Source organism: Bombina bombina, chromosome 2 (assembly GCF_027579735.1).
Source record: "Bombina bombina isolate aBomBom1 chromosome 2, aBomBom1.pri, whole genome shotgun sequence".
NCBI lineage: Eukaryota > Metazoa > Chordata > Amphibia > Anura > Bombinatoridae > Bombina > Bombina bombina.
The window spans coordinates 1,186,912,269-1,186,929,848 of record NC_069500.1 but is presented as its reverse complement, the minus strand read 5'-3'; the positions used below and the strand labels follow the sequence as shown (position 1 = coordinate 1,186,929,848).

The window sequence follows — 17,580 nt, the reverse complement described above, 5'->3', positions numbered from 1 at the left end:
GGGGTCAAATATGGCCCCGTCCTACGCGAACCTGTTTATGGATGAATTCGAACAATATAATGAGCATATCTTCCATAACCCGAAGGTGATAATATACAGGAGGTATATTGACAACCTTTTCATCATCTGGAGAGGGAGTCCAACAGCGTTGCAGGAATGGTTTGAAGTTCAAGATGATTTGGAATAAAGACGAAATCAAATTCCTGGACTTGAAGATCTAAAGAGATGATAATACACTACAGACGACCTTGTATAAGAAACTTACGGATAAAAATTCCCTATTGGAAGCCTCGAGTTGTCATCCCCCAGCGTTGAAAAAAGCTCTTACCCAATTTGTGCATGTCAAGGGGAACAACACAAGAGAGGATAATGCGAGAATCCAATTGAATGAAATGCAACAATGCTTCAGTAAAAGAGGCTATAAGAAGAAGGCTCTAAAAGAGCAGATGGAACGGATCGATACTGGTAGTGATACAAGGAAGGCCGGTGACAGCCAAAAGAGATTAACTTTTACTACTACGTATACTGCTGATAAGAACAAGTTTAATCGGATTATGAGACGCAACTGGGAGATCCTGCAGAGGGACAAATCTCTACCCTTTAAGGACATGGAAGCACCTCGGATTGGATACAAGAAAGGGAAATCCTTGAAGGATAGCCTATAGATAATGGATCCAGCACACTACTATTCCAAGAACTGGCTCAATAAGCAGACACTCAAACCAGGTTGCTATAAGTGCAGCGGGTGCACCACATGTATTGGAATATCAACTGGAAGATACTTCAATCACCCAAGGTATAATAAAAAGTATTTCCTTAAACATAGGGTTACATGCACGACTCCCTACATAGTTTACTTGCTACATTGCCCATGTAGCCTGTTCTATGTAGGTAAAACCTTTGACAATTTGAGGATTAGAATGGCAAATCACTGTAGTGCCATAAGACAAGCTATAAAGAAAGGGGAGTCTAATCAGCTTGTGGCTAGGCATTTTCAAGAACAAGGACATAATGTGGCAGATCTACGGTATTCAATTATCGACCACGTACCAGAAATGAGCACAGGTGGACTTTCGAATTGGAAACCATAATCCCTAAAGGGTTGAACACTAAACTTGAATGGCACAGTTTCTTGTAATTTAGAGCCCCTGGATATAATGAGGACTTAAGTATCAGTGCATCGGAATGCTTTTCTTCCACTATGTTTTTCTTCCCTCTTGTTTCTTATGTATTCTCCCTTACCTTCTCGTTGCCTATCTGATGTGCTGTCTTTGTCTTTTTCTTGCTCTCCCCTCAGTGAGCCTACTGGATATGTCTCTTTATTTTACTTTATCTTGTTTTATCTATGTTTTGCTTTTCTCATTATGATGTGCAGTTTGTATCTCTTTTTGGTTTATATCTCTTTTTGGTTTATTTAGTTTTTTATTTTTGCTCATTTAATTTTCAATCTTTACTTATTTTACTTTATTTTGTTTTCTTGTTTGTTATGTGGTTTGTCTGTTGTTTTTTTGTGTATGTCTTGTTTAAGTACTACATGTGTTTTGTGTTAGTATTGCATACTGATAGGCCGTACCTCTGTGAAAGGCATTTGAGTAATTGTCTTTAGCGCTGCGGAATCTGTTGGCGCTCTACAAATAACCAATAATAATAATAATAATAATTGTCTATGCCCGTTATGAGGTATGTGCAGCCAATATTAAGAGTCCGTTCCTTAGCTACTTACCGCATTTAGCCTGAAATGCGTTTGTGCCTTAAAGGTATTGTTCAGCAGTTGTGCTTAAGTTAGCGCATTATTTGTCTTAATCAATCGAGAATATTGCTAGACCAGTTGCTTATATATATATATATATATATATATATATATATATATATATATATATATATATATATATATAATATAGGATACGGATGCCGCCTGATGACGTGCGTTCCGTGCCGTGCACCCTCTGCAATTCACTTGGTGTCTGTAGCACTTTGAGGTGAGTGGGTATTTAAGGTTTTGTTTAAATGTTTGGTTCTTGTTGTCAGTTTGAAAACGGGGGTAAAACTCAGAACCGTCACGTTAAGGGATTAAAAAGTATATAATACAGGGAGAGTCCACAGCTGCATTCATTACTTTTGGGAATACATAACCTGGCCACCAGGAGGAGGCAAAGACACCCCAACCAAAGGCTTAAATACCTCCCTCACTTCCCTCATCCCCCAGTCATTCTTTGCCTTTTATCACAGGAGGTTGGCAGAGAAGTGTCGGAAGATTACGGAATAGTCTCTTATGGAGGGTAGTACTCTTTGAGTTGGGACTGGAGTTTTAAGTAGTCTTGTCAGCCTCTCAGTGAGAGCATTGATTAAAGTTAGAGTCCGGAGATGCAGGGGAGAGTCTTTCTGCGAAACCATCCCGACTCATATTAACAGCTCCATAAGCAATCAGGGTTGACGAGTTTTGCTGCCAGCTTTTCTGCACTTAAGTCCATGTTAGAAGCGCTGCTACCATCTGTCAAACTTGAAGGACCTTGTGGCTGTTCCACAGCATATATTCCGGTAAGATCGTTTCAGTTTTTACTTGCTTGTAACGTTAGAAGACAGGGTCTCGGTGGGACTCCTTTATCTTTATGGAATCAAGGGTTAATATCTCTAGAGGGGGATTATTGAACAGTGGGGGCTGTAATCATGTTTATGTGATTTTGACTGCTCTTGTGTAAGTGAAGTTTTAGGCTCATAGGCTTTTACGCAATGTACAGGTTATTTTCGAGCTGCACAGTTTTATGAACTGGGGCGCTTTTCTTAGCGGGAGTGGATCCTGCACGTTTCACCACGTGACCGGGTGTGGTCACGTTTTTGTTTCCCATTTCTGTATTCCTGACCATGCGACTGTGGAGAGGATCCGTTTCTCTACCTGTCTGGGTCATAGGAAGTGGTGAGTGCCCCAGCCATTGGGGGTGTAAGGTGCCAATTGTTTTTTTACCATAATCTACTTAGTCGAGTTATGGAGGATTCTGATATGTTAGAGGGGGTTTCCTCTGATTCAGATTTTGATACCTGTGTTTATTGGGAGGAGGCCCAGGTAACCCAGCCCTCTCAATTATGTTCTGTATGCTGCAATAGAGTGTTCTCATCTTCCCATGTTGGAACGTTAGAGACCAATGAGCCATCCGCCTCTGAGGATTCGGCATCCTGTGAGGTGCGTTCCCTAACAACTTTGGTTCCTACACAGGTGGTTGCCCCGCATATCGTTTTCCACCAGAGGTTACTGCATGGTTTCGCATTGGCAATTTCTCTGGCTTTAGCGTATTTGCTTCTTCCTGCTACGTGCAAGCGAAGACTTAATCAGTGTAAACCTGCCCTAGGTCCGGCATGTAAGAGGACTTTGGTATCTGATCAGTCTTCTGGGGATGCAGTGTCCTCTGAGGCTTCAGAGGAGCTACCTCTAGGGTCGGAGACCCCGGATGCTCCGACGGAGGGGAAGTTTGCTTTTAAATTTAGAATGGCTTGCCTACGTGACTACGTGAACTTCTGAGAGAAGTTTTGGCGACGTCGGAGTATCCTATTTCTGATCCGTCAGCTGAATCTCAGTCTGCTGATTCAGATAGCAAGCTTGTTTAGACGACTGGTGGGATGGTGATCCTATTCCTTATAGTCTTTATATTGTTGTTCTTTGTTTTTGTATCAGATTCCCAGTTTGGAGTTCTTGAGGAATAGTCGCATGACGGGCGGGCCCTGTCGGTTTCACTTTCCCTTGGGCTATCTCTTGTGTACGCTTGCCTATTTTCTTTTCTAATCTGGTTAGGATAAATTTTTATTTTCCTGTTGTTATTTTTTGAGCGTGAAATTATGTTGAAGCCCTTCTTAGGAAGACTTTTCGGTCTGGGATTCTGGTATTAGTGATTTTTATGTTGCGATTGATGGAATCTTCCGGTTGAAGTTCTATAAAAAAAAATATATATATCTCTCTTGGCGGGGTGATGTTCTCTCGATATGTCAGAGACTATATTTAAGCTTCAGAGCTTCTATGTTTCTGTTTATTATTCTCAGTTTTCTGGCCCTGCTAGAAATTTAGAATTTTCCGTTGGATCCTTGAACAGATATGTCTTATCCTTCATATCGGGCTGGTCCTGGTTGGGTATAGTTTTCTCTGTTCTTTTGTGGTTTGTACATATGTGTTGTATCCTGACTAGCCGGCTGGTCCTGTTTGGGTACTAGTTACCTCTCTTCTTTCTTCTCTCAAGGGGTTGTTTTCGGTCCAGAGGAAGCCCTTCTATCCTGGAGGTCAGGCTGGTGCTGGTTATATCGTCTTGGTTGGGTATCTGATTTGGATCGTATGCAGTCCAAGTGGCCTACGAGTTAATCCCTGCTTTGCAAAGCTGTGCCTTGGAGTTTGAATTCTGCGGTGGCAGTTTTCGTTAGGAACTAAGTTTCGCCTCTCGAAGGTAGGGCGGGGGACTTTTTGGAGTCCTTTTCCCGGTTCCTTTTCACAGGGGGGTAATTTCCCCCTCTATTGGTGCTCCATAGGGCTTCTCTTTGGTTTACTATGCTCTCTATGTAGAGCTTATTTTTTCATCCTCTTGAGGGTCGATATACGGTTCTCTCTTCTCAGGGGGATGGGTATTTTCCTATCATCATGTCGAGGAAATCAAGTACTTAGGGACCGTATTGTTTTCATAACCTTGTTCTGATCCTAGCTTTCTGGGATCTAGGGTTTTTTTTCTATACAGTATCCTATTTCCTTTGGGTTCTGGTGATCCTATTTTTGGTGGTTCTGGTTTCTCCATCGCCTGCTAGGAGTTTTAAAGAATCTCTCTTGTCCTTTCCAGTTGGTTTTGGAATGAAGCTCCTGGGGGCAAGCTCTATTGGTCCGGTGAATAGCTTATCCACCCAACAACCAGAGGATTGGGATTTTGATCCCAGCTACAGCTGATTTAGGCTCCTGGGTGGTTCTTGATTCTGTTTGATTTCAGACAGGAAGTCTCCTAGGCCTTTGGAGTTAAAATAAGAGTTAAAATACTCTATAGGCTTGCCCTGCTGTTTTCCTTCAGTCCTTCGTTGGTACTGTGGGTGGGGGATGTTTACAGTCCGATGTTTCGGCTTGGCATGTTGCTATCTATTCCAGATTTCAGAGATTCTGGTTAGGCTGCACTGGTCGCCTGTCTGCAGTATATCTTTCCCATTCTGGGAAATACCGTTGATCTACTTGGGCAGTTTGGTTTTATCTCTTTCATAGATTTGGGAGAGTGTCTTCTGGGTTTCCTTCTGTTTTCTCTTTGAAGTCTTCGGTCACTCTTTGTACTCTGAGGACCTGGTCTTCTGAGTTTTTCAGTTGGGTTTTCTGAAGTAGATCCTTTTGCTGACTCTGAGAGTTCAGCAGGGGGTCGAGGGACTCTCCTTTGGTGTGTCCTTTGACGGATCTGTACCTTTGGTGGGATTCGATCTAGGTCTGGGCGTTCGTGCCTATCCTAGTCTTATCCTTTAGGGGATTGTGGTCAGGGATTCTTACGTAAATCTCTGGATCCTTCGGTGAGGGGGAAGTTTATTCTTCCTTGTTCCCTTTGACTATATCACATATCTGGGTTGATTCAGTCTGTCGGGTGGGCATCAGGGTTCTGATGCTTTTTTTTTGTGTGCTAGGACTCGTTTTCGTGGTTGTTCTCCATTATGAGTGCTCCTTATTATGGAGTTTGGATGGGGTATTTTGATGTATCGTCAAAGGCGGTCTTCGGAGGGGTGTCAGTCCTTTCCTCAGCTGGTAGCTGGTCCCTAGTTTCCCTTTTTGGGTTGTCAACCTTCCCCTCCTGGTTTGGTTCTCTCTGATTTTATTTTTCTCCTTGAGAGCCTTCCAGGGTGTCCTGGAGAAAGGGTTATTAGCCAGTTCATGATAGGACGGCTAGTTCTTAGCCTGAGGGTTAACCTGGCTGTCTAACAGACGTGTGGTTATGGGTGGTCTCCCCTGTTGCTTCTGCCCGGATATGTGGGCTCCTAAACAGATCTAGTTACCTGTTTCTGTTCCTTTCTGAGGTCATGAACCTTGGTGTTTCTTTTTGCTATAACGCGGCCGGCGGTCAGGCAATTGCGTTCAAATTTTGTCCGTCGGGACTTTTGACTTCTTGTCTAAGATTGCATTGGTTCTTTGTATTGATGCAGCATATGGTCCTTGAATTTGTCTATTCCTTGACCTGTTCCGTTTAGCCAGCTGTAGTAGCCTGATGGTTAGCTTAGCTGTCTAGCAAGCGGAAAGTCCGCAGTTTGAATCTAGCTGCAGCTACTTGCACCTTGAATTTGTGCTCACGAGTTTCTGTAATATCTATCCAGGTTCTAGTATCACTTGCAGTCGGGTAATTCGCCTTCCTGGGTCTTCTTAACTAAGGAGACTTTTTCTCCGGGTTCTGCAAGGGGCTTCTCTCCCCTTTTTGTCTGGGATCGTACTTTGAGGTCCTCTAAGTCTCTTTAGCATACTCTTTGTTTCTGTGTTCTTCCTATGGAAGGGTACGGTGTTGGGAGTTTTGGTTGTTCCCCTTGTTGTGTCCAGGGTGCGGTGTTTCTTCGCCTGACCACATAGTCAGCGGGACTCTCGTCTCCTCAGAGGTTTGTGTGGTCTTTTTGGGATCAGTGATTTTGTGTGGTCTCTGATGTGGGCTCTTACGTTCCTAATTGTTGGGCAGTTGCTTGGTCCTGCTCCTTTTTGGGTCTTTTGCTGCTGTTGAAGCAGTTTTCGGGACATGGGAATTTTTTTTCTTTTCAGGCTGTGGTGCCCGCAGATGGGGCGCCTTCTTGTTACCCTCCCCCCCCCCCCCCGGTAGCATTCAGTGTCCTCTATAGCTTGGGTATTGCTTTCCCAAAAGTAATGAATGCAGCTGTGGACTCTCCCTGTATTTTAGAAGGAAAACAAATATTATGACTTACCAGATAATTCCCTTTCCTTCAATACAGGGAGAGTCCACAGCTCCCGCCCGTGCTCTAGGGCGGCCCTAAATTTATATTGTTGTTCTTCTGGCACCTTTTTCACCCTGATATTTCTCTTGCTGTTCCTTGTTCCCTCGGCAGAATGACTGGGGGATAAAAGAAGTGGGAGGAGTATTTAAGCCTTTGGCTAGGGTGTCTTTGCCTCCTCCTGGTGACCAGGTTCTGTATTCTCAAAAGTAATGAATGCAGCCGTGGACTCTCCCTGTATAGAAGAAAAGGAAATTATCTGGTAAGTAAGTAAATAGCCTAGGACTTTAAATGTTGAGCCAAGGTTATACCTATTCTAGAAATGCTTCTTTAATATATATAGAAGCATTTCTAGAATAGGTATAACCTTGGCTCAAAATTTAAAGTCCTAGGCTACTCGCCAGGCCAAAATGTTACTCAACACTTCTGATCCCACTCATCACCTTCCCACATCACACACACTACACCACCCCCTCTTTGCATATGTTTAGCCAGTAGTTTCTAAAAAAAATAATAATATTTTAAACCATAACAGATTAAGTTCTTTTAATACAATTATTAAAAATATATGCATTTGCTGGCTATTTGGCACAGTGTATACATTTATCTCCCTCTCACATAAAGCAAAGTTGTGTAAACCAGGTAAGGTTCAATCTAAGGCAGCAGGGACATGAAACAAAACGGTTGCTCTGAAGTAGATCCTTTTGCTGACTCTGAGAGTTCAGCAGGGGGTCGATTCCTACCAAGAAATATTGTTTCTAAATTTTACATACCGTTTGCAAGAATATTTAATTTATAAAGCCCAGAACCATATTTGATTCTAATATAGCCTCAGGCTCATAAATCATACATGTGGTGAGGAAAAACAAAGCAGAGAGTCCCAAAGGTAGTTAATCCAAAAAGTTTATTGGAGCAGAGTCTGTAATGGTCAGTAAGGTGCTCCCTATGGCCTGACTCGTTTTGCGCATGCGTACATGCGCTTCATCAGAGACAATATCCTCTCCTGCACTGGAGTCTTAAATAGGGATTGTGAGCTAATAGTTAAATGGTGTTAATTGGTAAAGATGTGATGTGGTGACTGGTGGACAAATCCAATTGGTTGTTAAAGTGTACTGTCATAAAGTGCTAATTATTAAGTACTTTTTCATAGCTGTGTTAAATGTATATATAATCCAGTGGAGGAGAGGAAATACATATAAAATACAATGATCATTTTAGTGATGAACAATAGTAACTAAATTAGATTTTCAATGATTAACGGAAAAGCTCCATCAATCTTTGTAATAAGTGTATTTTGACAACAAGAGAAATATTGGTGTGATTAATAAAATAAAGAAGCCAATAATAAGAATCAGGGGTGGATATGGGGTAATAAAACAAAACTACATTTTAAAAATGGGTAAAATAAACAAAATATGGACATGAATCTGCATATTATCATCAAAATTAAAACCAATCTTGTACATCAGAATGAGAGAGAAAAGAGATTAAAGGAAAAAGGTAAAAGAAAATATTTTTTTGTAATTTATATATATGTGTGTGTATGTATATATGTATATGTGTGTGTATATATATATATATATATATATATATATATATATATATATATATATGTATATATATATATATATATATATATATATAAATAAAAGAACCTATAATTCTGATAGTGTCATCAAATGTATTGTCTTTTCTATACAATGAATGTCACTAAAGCAAGATAATTCTTGTCACAAATCTAGTTTGACATTATATATCTTTTTATCTCTCATAAACATCAAACTCTTATAAGTAGTTATGGGGAGATGAAAGGGGTCTTCTCCTAAATTAAGAGACCTAGCTGGGACAGTGGACTTATATTTATGTCAGTGTGCTTGTTGTCTCTGTGGGCATTATGAAGTAGCCAGGTGTGGGGCAGTGTAATATATTCTGATGTCTAAATGTAACATAAATGTATTTAATGATAACTTGTGTAATACAAATTTTACATTTTTAATATTAGCTATTTTTAGCCTGGTGGATAGTAAAATCAGCCAGGTGGTGTACCCGCAAAACAAAAGTCCTGGTGAAAACACTGCAAAGTATATTGAATAATGGAAGGAAAACATTTTGATATTGTACATCTGCTTGATGAGAGCTGCTACATGAGCCCTATAAAATATGACTAATAAACTTATGGCATTTATTAATACATTTTCTTTTTAAACCTTAGAATGAAACGGTCATTTTCCATCCTCAATACTCCCTGTAATGTGTTTTGTAGCTTAAAAAATATAATAATAGTAAATACTTCAATAATAGCTGTGCATTGTTTTATGATCTAATGACTTCCTATGTGTAATGATAGACAGGTTGACATTAATCAATATATAAGAGTTATACTTGACCATTCCTACCAAGAAATATTGGTTTCTAAATTTTACACGCCGTTTGCAAGAATATTTAACTTATAAAGCCCAGAACCATATTTGATTTTAATATAGCCTCAGACTCATGTATCATACATTGTTGTATATGATTTTACATTGTTTTTAGCTTCATGCCACAAAAAGTAGTGTGACTGTCTATTAAAATAAATCCAACCTACGGTAATATAAAAGGAATCATAGTGACCATTATAGGACATGGGGTGAGCAGTGATTTCATGAGATTTTGTTTTTAAAGATAATTTACCTGCTCCTTTTTTTCTGTTGATAGTGTTTGTAATGAGCTAGTGAATGGACTCACCCATCAGCTTTCTGAAATGGAGAAATGCTTACTGAGATATATGAAAGGGACCTCCATATGTATAGCAGAGCCGTATCATTACAAGTTACCTGAAAAGGAACATCTTGTTACAGTGCTCTATCCTGCAGGGATCCCAGATGCCCAGATGGAAGGTTATCGAAAGGTATATTGCAGATGATTTCATTCTTTTACATTATGCTACATACATCTATATACAAGCAGTGCTGTCTGATTTGTAAAGAGTGTGTCTGACTCCAGTATTCTTGCTGACTCTTAAATATGAGATAAATTTACCAACCTTATTCTAATAGATTACAGGAAACGTAATAGTAAAGGTAATACTACATGCTCTTTTGACTAGCAGCGTTTTTGCATTAACTTTTGTATTTATCTGTGCATGCTAGAATGCAATCTGCAAACATATCCAAAACATGAGTATGCTGTGAGTTCCAGCAAGAGACACAGGGCATGATGGATGCTCCAAGCATGCAAGCGTATTGGATGTGTTGGCACTTGGCTTACCTGCATATGCTATGGTAGCTGCATGCACAATTTATCATGTTATTAGAAATGCTACTTTAAGGTCTTGCTATACACATAGGCATGTAGAAGTGCCTCAGTACTATATGGTAGCAGGAAATCTGCCACAGACATAACCAGTTCCTCTCTCCACCCTCCTTTATAAGAATTTCTCTTTTTTTTTTTTTGCAGATGACCAGACATAGAGACCATTCAGAAATATAATTTGAGGAATACTGAAAATACATTTAATAATTCAGAAAATAAAATATTAAATCAAATGTTGTGAAATTATTTGTACTTTTTACCGTAGTTGATTGATGTAGATTATAATGTAATGTGATAATCCAATTATATAGTTAGACTTTTTTTTATTATTAATATTTTTTTTCTACATTCTTTCACAATGTAGGAATTACATGAAAAGTTCAGCCTGCCTCTAGACAGACCATACTTTAAAAGAGCTAATGCCTATCACTTTCCAGATGAGCCTTTCAAGGATGGATATCTCCGGAATCCACATGCACACCTGAACCCTCTTTTCATAGAGGGAGGCACAGTGAGTTATTACTTTTTTTTAATTATTTTTTTTTAATAAAAAAAAAAAGTAATAAAATAAAAAATATGTATGTATATGTGTGTGTATAGTCTAGTCCGACTCTACAACAAAACCATGAGAGACACCCTAGAAAGCATTGCACCAACACGCATACAAACTGTAAAAACCCACAACAATGCACCGTGGTTTGATAACACCATCAGAGAGAGGAAGAGATCAGGCTGTTTTCTCTGCTTTTAAAATAAAGATAGCAAGAGAACGAAGAAAAATTGATAATAGGAGTAAATTAAAAAGTTGCTTAAAATGTCATGCTCTATCTGAATCATGAAAGAAAAAAATTGGGTTCAGTGTCCCTTAAATTACTAGGAATCTTATATAATCTAGCTTGATACAAATATAGCTGCCCTTGAATATATACTGGAAGGGCTTACCTTAGTATTACTTAGCCAGTTATATAGTTGGTACTTACAACTATTTTGAGCAAACAGCACATTAAAGCCACTGTTTAAACTGGCTCTAATATTTACCGCAATACCCAGCAGCCATATTCACGGTTGCATCACACTAGATCTAGTAGTACTACAAAATGATGCACTAATATAATCTTATGAATTGTGGTGCTATGATTAGTTTCTAAACTGTTGGATTGACTCACCCTCTGTGTGTTACAGTATTACAAACCTTCATCACACTAGATCTAGTAGTACTGAAATATGATGCAGTAATATAATCGAATAAATTGTGGGGCTACGAGTATTTTCTAAACTGTTAGATCGACTCACCCCCTGTTCGTTATATTATTACAAACCTTACTGTATTCAGGCTTCCAATCACTTGGGACACAAATACTAACGCCTAGATTTAGAGTTCTGCGTTAGCCGTCCTAACGCTGGTTTTTACTGCCCGCTGGTATTTGGAGTCAGTCAGGAAAGGGTCTAACGCTCACTTTCCAGCCGCGACTTTTCCATACCGCAGATCCCCCTACACCAATTGCGTATCCTATCTTTTCAATGGGATCTTTCTAACGCCGGTATTTAGAGTCTTGGCTGAAGTGAGCATTAGAAATCTAACGACAAGACTCCAGCCACAGCAAAAAGCCATGAGTTAAGAGCTTTCTGGGCTAACGCCGGTTCATAAAGCTCTTAACTACTGTGCTCTAAAGTACACTAACACCCATAAACTACCTATGTACCCCTAAACCGAGGACCCCCACATCGCCGCCACTCTACAAAAATTTTTTAACCCCTAATCTGCCGACCGCACACCGCCGCAACCTACATTATCCCTATGTACCCCTAATCTGCTGCCCCTAACATCGCCGACCCCTACATAATATTTATTACCCCCTAATCTGCCCCCCCCAACGTCGCCGCTACCTACCTACCTACAATTATTAACCTATAATCTGCCGACCAGACCTCACCGCCACTATAATAAATGTATTGACCCCTAAACCGCCTCACTCCCGCCTCAAAAACCCTATAATAAATAGTATTAACCCCTAATCTGCCCTCCCTAACATCGCGAAACCTAACTTCAAGTATTAACCCCTAATCTGCCCTCCCTAACATCGCGAAACCTAACTTCAAGTATTAACCCCTAATCTGCCGACTGGACCTCGCCGCTACTCTAATAAATGTATTAACCCCTAAAGCTAAGTCTAACCCTAACGCCCCCCTAAGTTAAATATAATTTAAATCTAACGAAATAAAATAAATCTTATTAAATAAATTATTCCTATTTAAAGCTAAATACTTACCTGTAAAATAAACCCTAATATAGCTACAATATAAATAATAATTACATTGTAGCTATTTTAGGATTTATATTTATTTTACAGGCAACTTTGTATTTATTTTAACCAGGTACAATAGCTATTAAATAGTTCATAACTATTTAATAGTTACCTAGTTAAAATAATTACAAAATTACCTGTAAAATAAATCCTAACCTAAGTTACAATTAAACCTAACACTACACTATCAATAAATTAATTAAATAAACTACCTACAATTATCTACAATTAAATCAACTAAACTAAATTACAAAAAAAAAATACACAATAAATTACAAGAATTTTAAACTAATTACACCTACTCTAAGCCCCCTTAAAAAAAATAACAAAGCCCCCCAAAATAAAAAAATGCCCTACCCTATTCTAAAATAAAAAGTTTACAGCTCTATTACCTTACCATCCCTTAAAAGGGCCTTTTGCGGGGCATGCCCCAAAGAATTCTGCTCTTTTGCCTGTAAAAAAAACATACAATACCCCCCCCTTCAACATTACAACCCACCACCCACATACCCCTAATCTAACCCAAACCCCCCCTTAAAAAACCTAACACTAAGCCCCTGAAGATCTTCCTACCTTATCTTCACCACGCCGGGTATCACTGCTCCGAAGTCTTCATCCTATCCGGCAAGAAGAGGTCCAGAAGAGGGTCCAAAGTCTTCATCCTATCCAGCAAGAAGAGGGCATCCGGACCGGTAGACATCTTCATCCAGACGGCATCTTCTATCTTCTTCCATCCGGCGCGGAGCGGGACCATCTTGAAGCAGCCGACGCGGATCCATCCTCTTCTAACGACGTCCAAAGTCCGAATGAAGGTTCCTTTAAATGACGTCATCCAAGATGGCGTCCCTCGAATTCCGATTGGCTGATAGGATTCTATCAGCCAATCGGAATTAAGGTAGGAAAAATCTGATTGGCTGATTGAATCAGCCAATCAGATTCAAGTTCAATCGGATTGGCTGATCCAATCAGCCAATCAGATTGAGCTCGCATTCTATTGGCTGTTCCGATTCTTGTAATCTTCTTTTGTAATTATTTCAACTAGGTAACTATTAAATAGTTATTAACTATTTAATAGCTATTGTACCTGGTTAAAATAAATACAAAGTTGCCTGTAAAATAAATATTAATCCAAAAATAGCTACAATATAATTATTATTTATATATTAGGGTTTATTTTACAGGTAAGTATTTAGCTTTAAATAGGAATCATTTATTTAATAAGATTTATTTTATTTCGTTAGAATAAAATTATATTTAACTTAGGGGGGTGTTAGGGTTAGACTTAGCTTTAGGGGTTAATACATTTATTAGAGTAGCGGTGAGGTCCGGTCGGCAGATTAGTGGTTAATAATTGTTGGTAGGTGGCGGCGACGTAGGGGACGGCAGATTAGGGGTTAATAAATATAATATAGGGGTCGGCGGTGTTAGGGGCAGCAGATTAGGGGTACATAGGGATAATGTAGGTTGCGGCGGTGTACGGAGCGGCAGATTACGGGTTAAAAATAATATGCAGGGGTCAGCGATAGTGGGGGCGGCAGATTAGGAGTTAATAAGTGTAAGGTTAGGGGTGTTTAGACTCGGGGTACATGTTAGGGTGTTAGGTGCAGACTTAGGAAGTGTTTCCCCATAGGAAACAATGGGGCTGCGTTAGGAGCTGAACACTGCTTTTTTGCAGGTGTTAGGTTTTTTTTCAGCTCAAACTGCCCCATTGTTTCCTATGGGGGAATCGTGCACGAGCACGTTTTTTGAAGCTGGCCACGTCCGTAAGCACCGCTGGTATTGAGAGTGGAAGTGGCGGTAAATATGCCTCTATGCTCCCTTTTTGGAGCCTAACGCAGCCCTTCAGAGAACTCTCAATACCAGCGTTGTTTAAAAGGTGCGGGGGGAAAAAAAGCACGCGTAGCTAACGCACCCCTTTGGCCGCAGAACTCTAAATCTAGGCGATAGTGATTATTAAAGGGCCACTGTAAGTAAATATTTTCTATGCCTGTTACTAACTAACTACCCCAAATACGCTTTTTATCAATAGCATTTCATTAACACATCTCTACCGTATATCAGAAATCTTATCTGCAAATTTAATTGTTTTCCAAACCCACTCCGTGGGTATCCTTTGCTCTGTACCAATCCGTTTACAATACCTAGGTTTCAAAATGGCGCTTTAAACACAAAGTTATTGGTTTAAGTATTTTGAACATGCAGTGCTGAAAATAGTGGGCAGGATAACGTGACATCATCGGCGAATAAAAGATATAACTTTTAGAACGTTATGAAACTTTGTTTTGGAGAAAATATAGGTCAGTAGGTTTTAATTAATGTTTATTAACTTTAATATGTTAGTTGTTTAGCTTAAAAATTATAACAGAAAGTAATCCTTTAACTTATGTGATTCCAGATTTTGGGGGAGGCTTTATTTCAGCCAGTGTTAACACTCTACTTGTTATAAATATACCCATAAATTGCTGCTCTTGTAATTATACTGTAAGTGCTCACCTTAGTATGTGTTGGTCAGTTCTACCTTTTTCAACCAAGCTGATTGTATTATAGGTACCTTAGAGTGTTTTTATCTATTAATTTCTCCTATTTTAATTGTGTGTTTTTTTTGAAGTAATAAAGGTTATATTTTAATGCAGTTGAACCCTTTAACATTTGCTACCTTTCCCCCCTGTTGTCTATTCAGCTTCACAGCTGTAAGTTGTATAATATTCGTAAACTCAGTCTATGAACTGACACCCCCACTTAAATCCCTTGAGCGCTATATATGTAGTCTTTTTTTTCAAAAGTAGGTTTCTTCACCTCTCTTGATATCCTTATAAGATGTATTCACTACATAGCACCAATTCCCCTTTAAATTATTCCTTCATTGTTAAATTTACTCTGGGGATATTCAGGGACTATTGGGGACACATATTACCTTAAGTAGTGCATTTGGTCTTCCTCAATCTCTTAACTAAATGGAAAGTACTCGCAGGGTTCAAGTGAAAATAGATCCTTCTTTTTTTTTTTTTTTTAAATCCGTTTTTTATTAAGGTATTTAGCATTACATTAGGTAGAACAATACATCATGAATATCATCTGAATAACATAATAACCTGCTTATGTAGTAGATGAGAAAAGAATGCAAGTGCACCCTCGTTACAAATATGTCTAATTGCATGTATAAAACTTCTGAGGGTTGTAACATGTCATACCAAAATTCTATTATATCTTACATGTATTACAGATATTCTAATGATACCTTATATTTTATTTTGTGTATTTAAAATTACCATGGTACCTCTAGTTAAACTGTCTACTAGAGTGATACTTGCAAATAAAATATTTAGAATAATAACATATAATTAGGGATGAGAGGTACAATTTATACACAACAAGACTATGATATAAAAAAACCCTACCTGAACCAGGTCACTCTTGTGCCCTGATGATACAATCTTAAACTGTATAGAGTCTCGACAAATATACCTGGCCTCTCTTAGACCCAAACAGTGCTTGCAGAATTATGAATGGATGATGCAAATGTTGAAGTAGGTGAGTAATACTCAAATTCTTATGGTATGTGAGGGCATAATAGAGCAATAATTAGATATGGAGAGTATTGGGTAGAAGGAGTGGTTATATGAGTATCTAAACAGCTGTATTTTAGTTGTTGTTATAAAACTGAATAAGGCAGAAAAAAAAAGTATGACCTAGTTTAAAAAATCAATATGAACTCATGGTGGTATATATGCTATATCTTCTTCACCAGAAGTCTAATTAGGCAATAATTAAGGAACCTTTATATTATAAAAAAAATAGCACGTTAATACCTGTATACCTCTCAGTGCTTAATCGCACAGGGAATTAAGCAATATACTGGTGCGCATGAGGGCGGCTAAGGGCGCTCACTAGCAGTGATTCAAATAGAATTAATTTTAGCATATAAAGGGGTACAATGTGGACCTAGTCCAGATATATGATAGCCACACTGTATGCTGAAGAGACACAGGCATTTAACTCTAACTACATATTGAGAAGTATATGAACATGAGAGTTTCAGATATAGGTTGTTACTTTACTACATTGCTAACATGAGCTGAATATTAGCCTTAATACCGATAATGAAAATGGGGTCTTAGTATACATTGAGCATACCTGATCTCTAGAATGCGTTAACTATCTATATAGTTGTTAATATCGCCCACAAAACCACATATTAAAGGGACAGTCTAGTCAAAATTAAACTTTCATGATTCAGACAGGGCATGTAATTTTAAACTACTTTCCAATTGACTTTTATCATCAAATTTGCTCTGTTCTCTTGGTGGTATTTTTGAAAAGCTAAACCTAGGTAGGCTCCAACTGATTTCTAAACAGTTGAAAACCGCCTCTTAGCTCAGAGCATTTTGAAAGTTTTTTAGTTAGACAGTACTAGTTCATGTGTGTCACATAGATAACATTGTGCTCACTCCCATGGAGTTATTTAGGAGTCTGCACTGATTGGCTCAACTGCATGTCTGTCAAAAGAACTAAGATAAGGGGCAATCTGCAGAGACTTAGATACAAGGTAATCACATAGGTAAAACATATATTAATATACCTGTGTTGGTTATGCAAAACTGGGGCATGGGTAATAAAGGGATTATCTATCTTTTTAAACAATAACAATTCTGGTGTAGACTGTCCCTTTAAGGGTAAACTGATAATCCACACCAGGCAGGAGAGTAAATACTAATGAGAGATTGCGTCCATTATAGTGCGGGTCAGTTCTTTGTTGCCATCGCGATTCTTAGTTGTTGTATCCTGGCATGCATCTGAGTCCATCCAGAGCTGTAGTGGAGCATTCCTACCCAGGGACATAAGTGAGCATTTCGATGCATCTGGGGGCCACCACTCTCGCAACTCCATCCATATATCTTCCCCAGGCGAGTAAGAGTTACTGACAGGCCTCCAGGTCCCGCTGCAAGAGTCGGCCGCACCTCTACAGCCGCGGGCCATATGTAAAAAGATAGGTATTTGCTTCACACTGGAGGTCATTGTAGTACTGGTGGTTGGCAGATCAATCCGAGTATACACCTCTGCA

At 39.0% G+C, this 17,580-nt stretch overlaps 1 protein-coding gene across 1 annotated transcript in view; it reads left to right on the top strand.

Moving 5' to 3' along the window:
* UFSP2 (UFM1 specific peptidase 2) overlaps nucleotides 1-17,580 on the top strand; it is a 139,507-nt gene that overhangs the window by 29,040 nt on the left and 92,887 nt on the right. Inside the window, exons 6-7 of the mRNA XM_053703885.1 lie at nucleotides 9,616-9,808; nucleotides 10,577-10,723. Coding sequence (XP_053559860.1) covers nucleotides 9,616-9,808; nucleotides 10,577-10,723 — 340 coding nt within the window. The remainder of the gene's footprint in view (nucleotides 1-9,615; nucleotides 9,809-10,576; nucleotides 10,724-17,580) is intronic.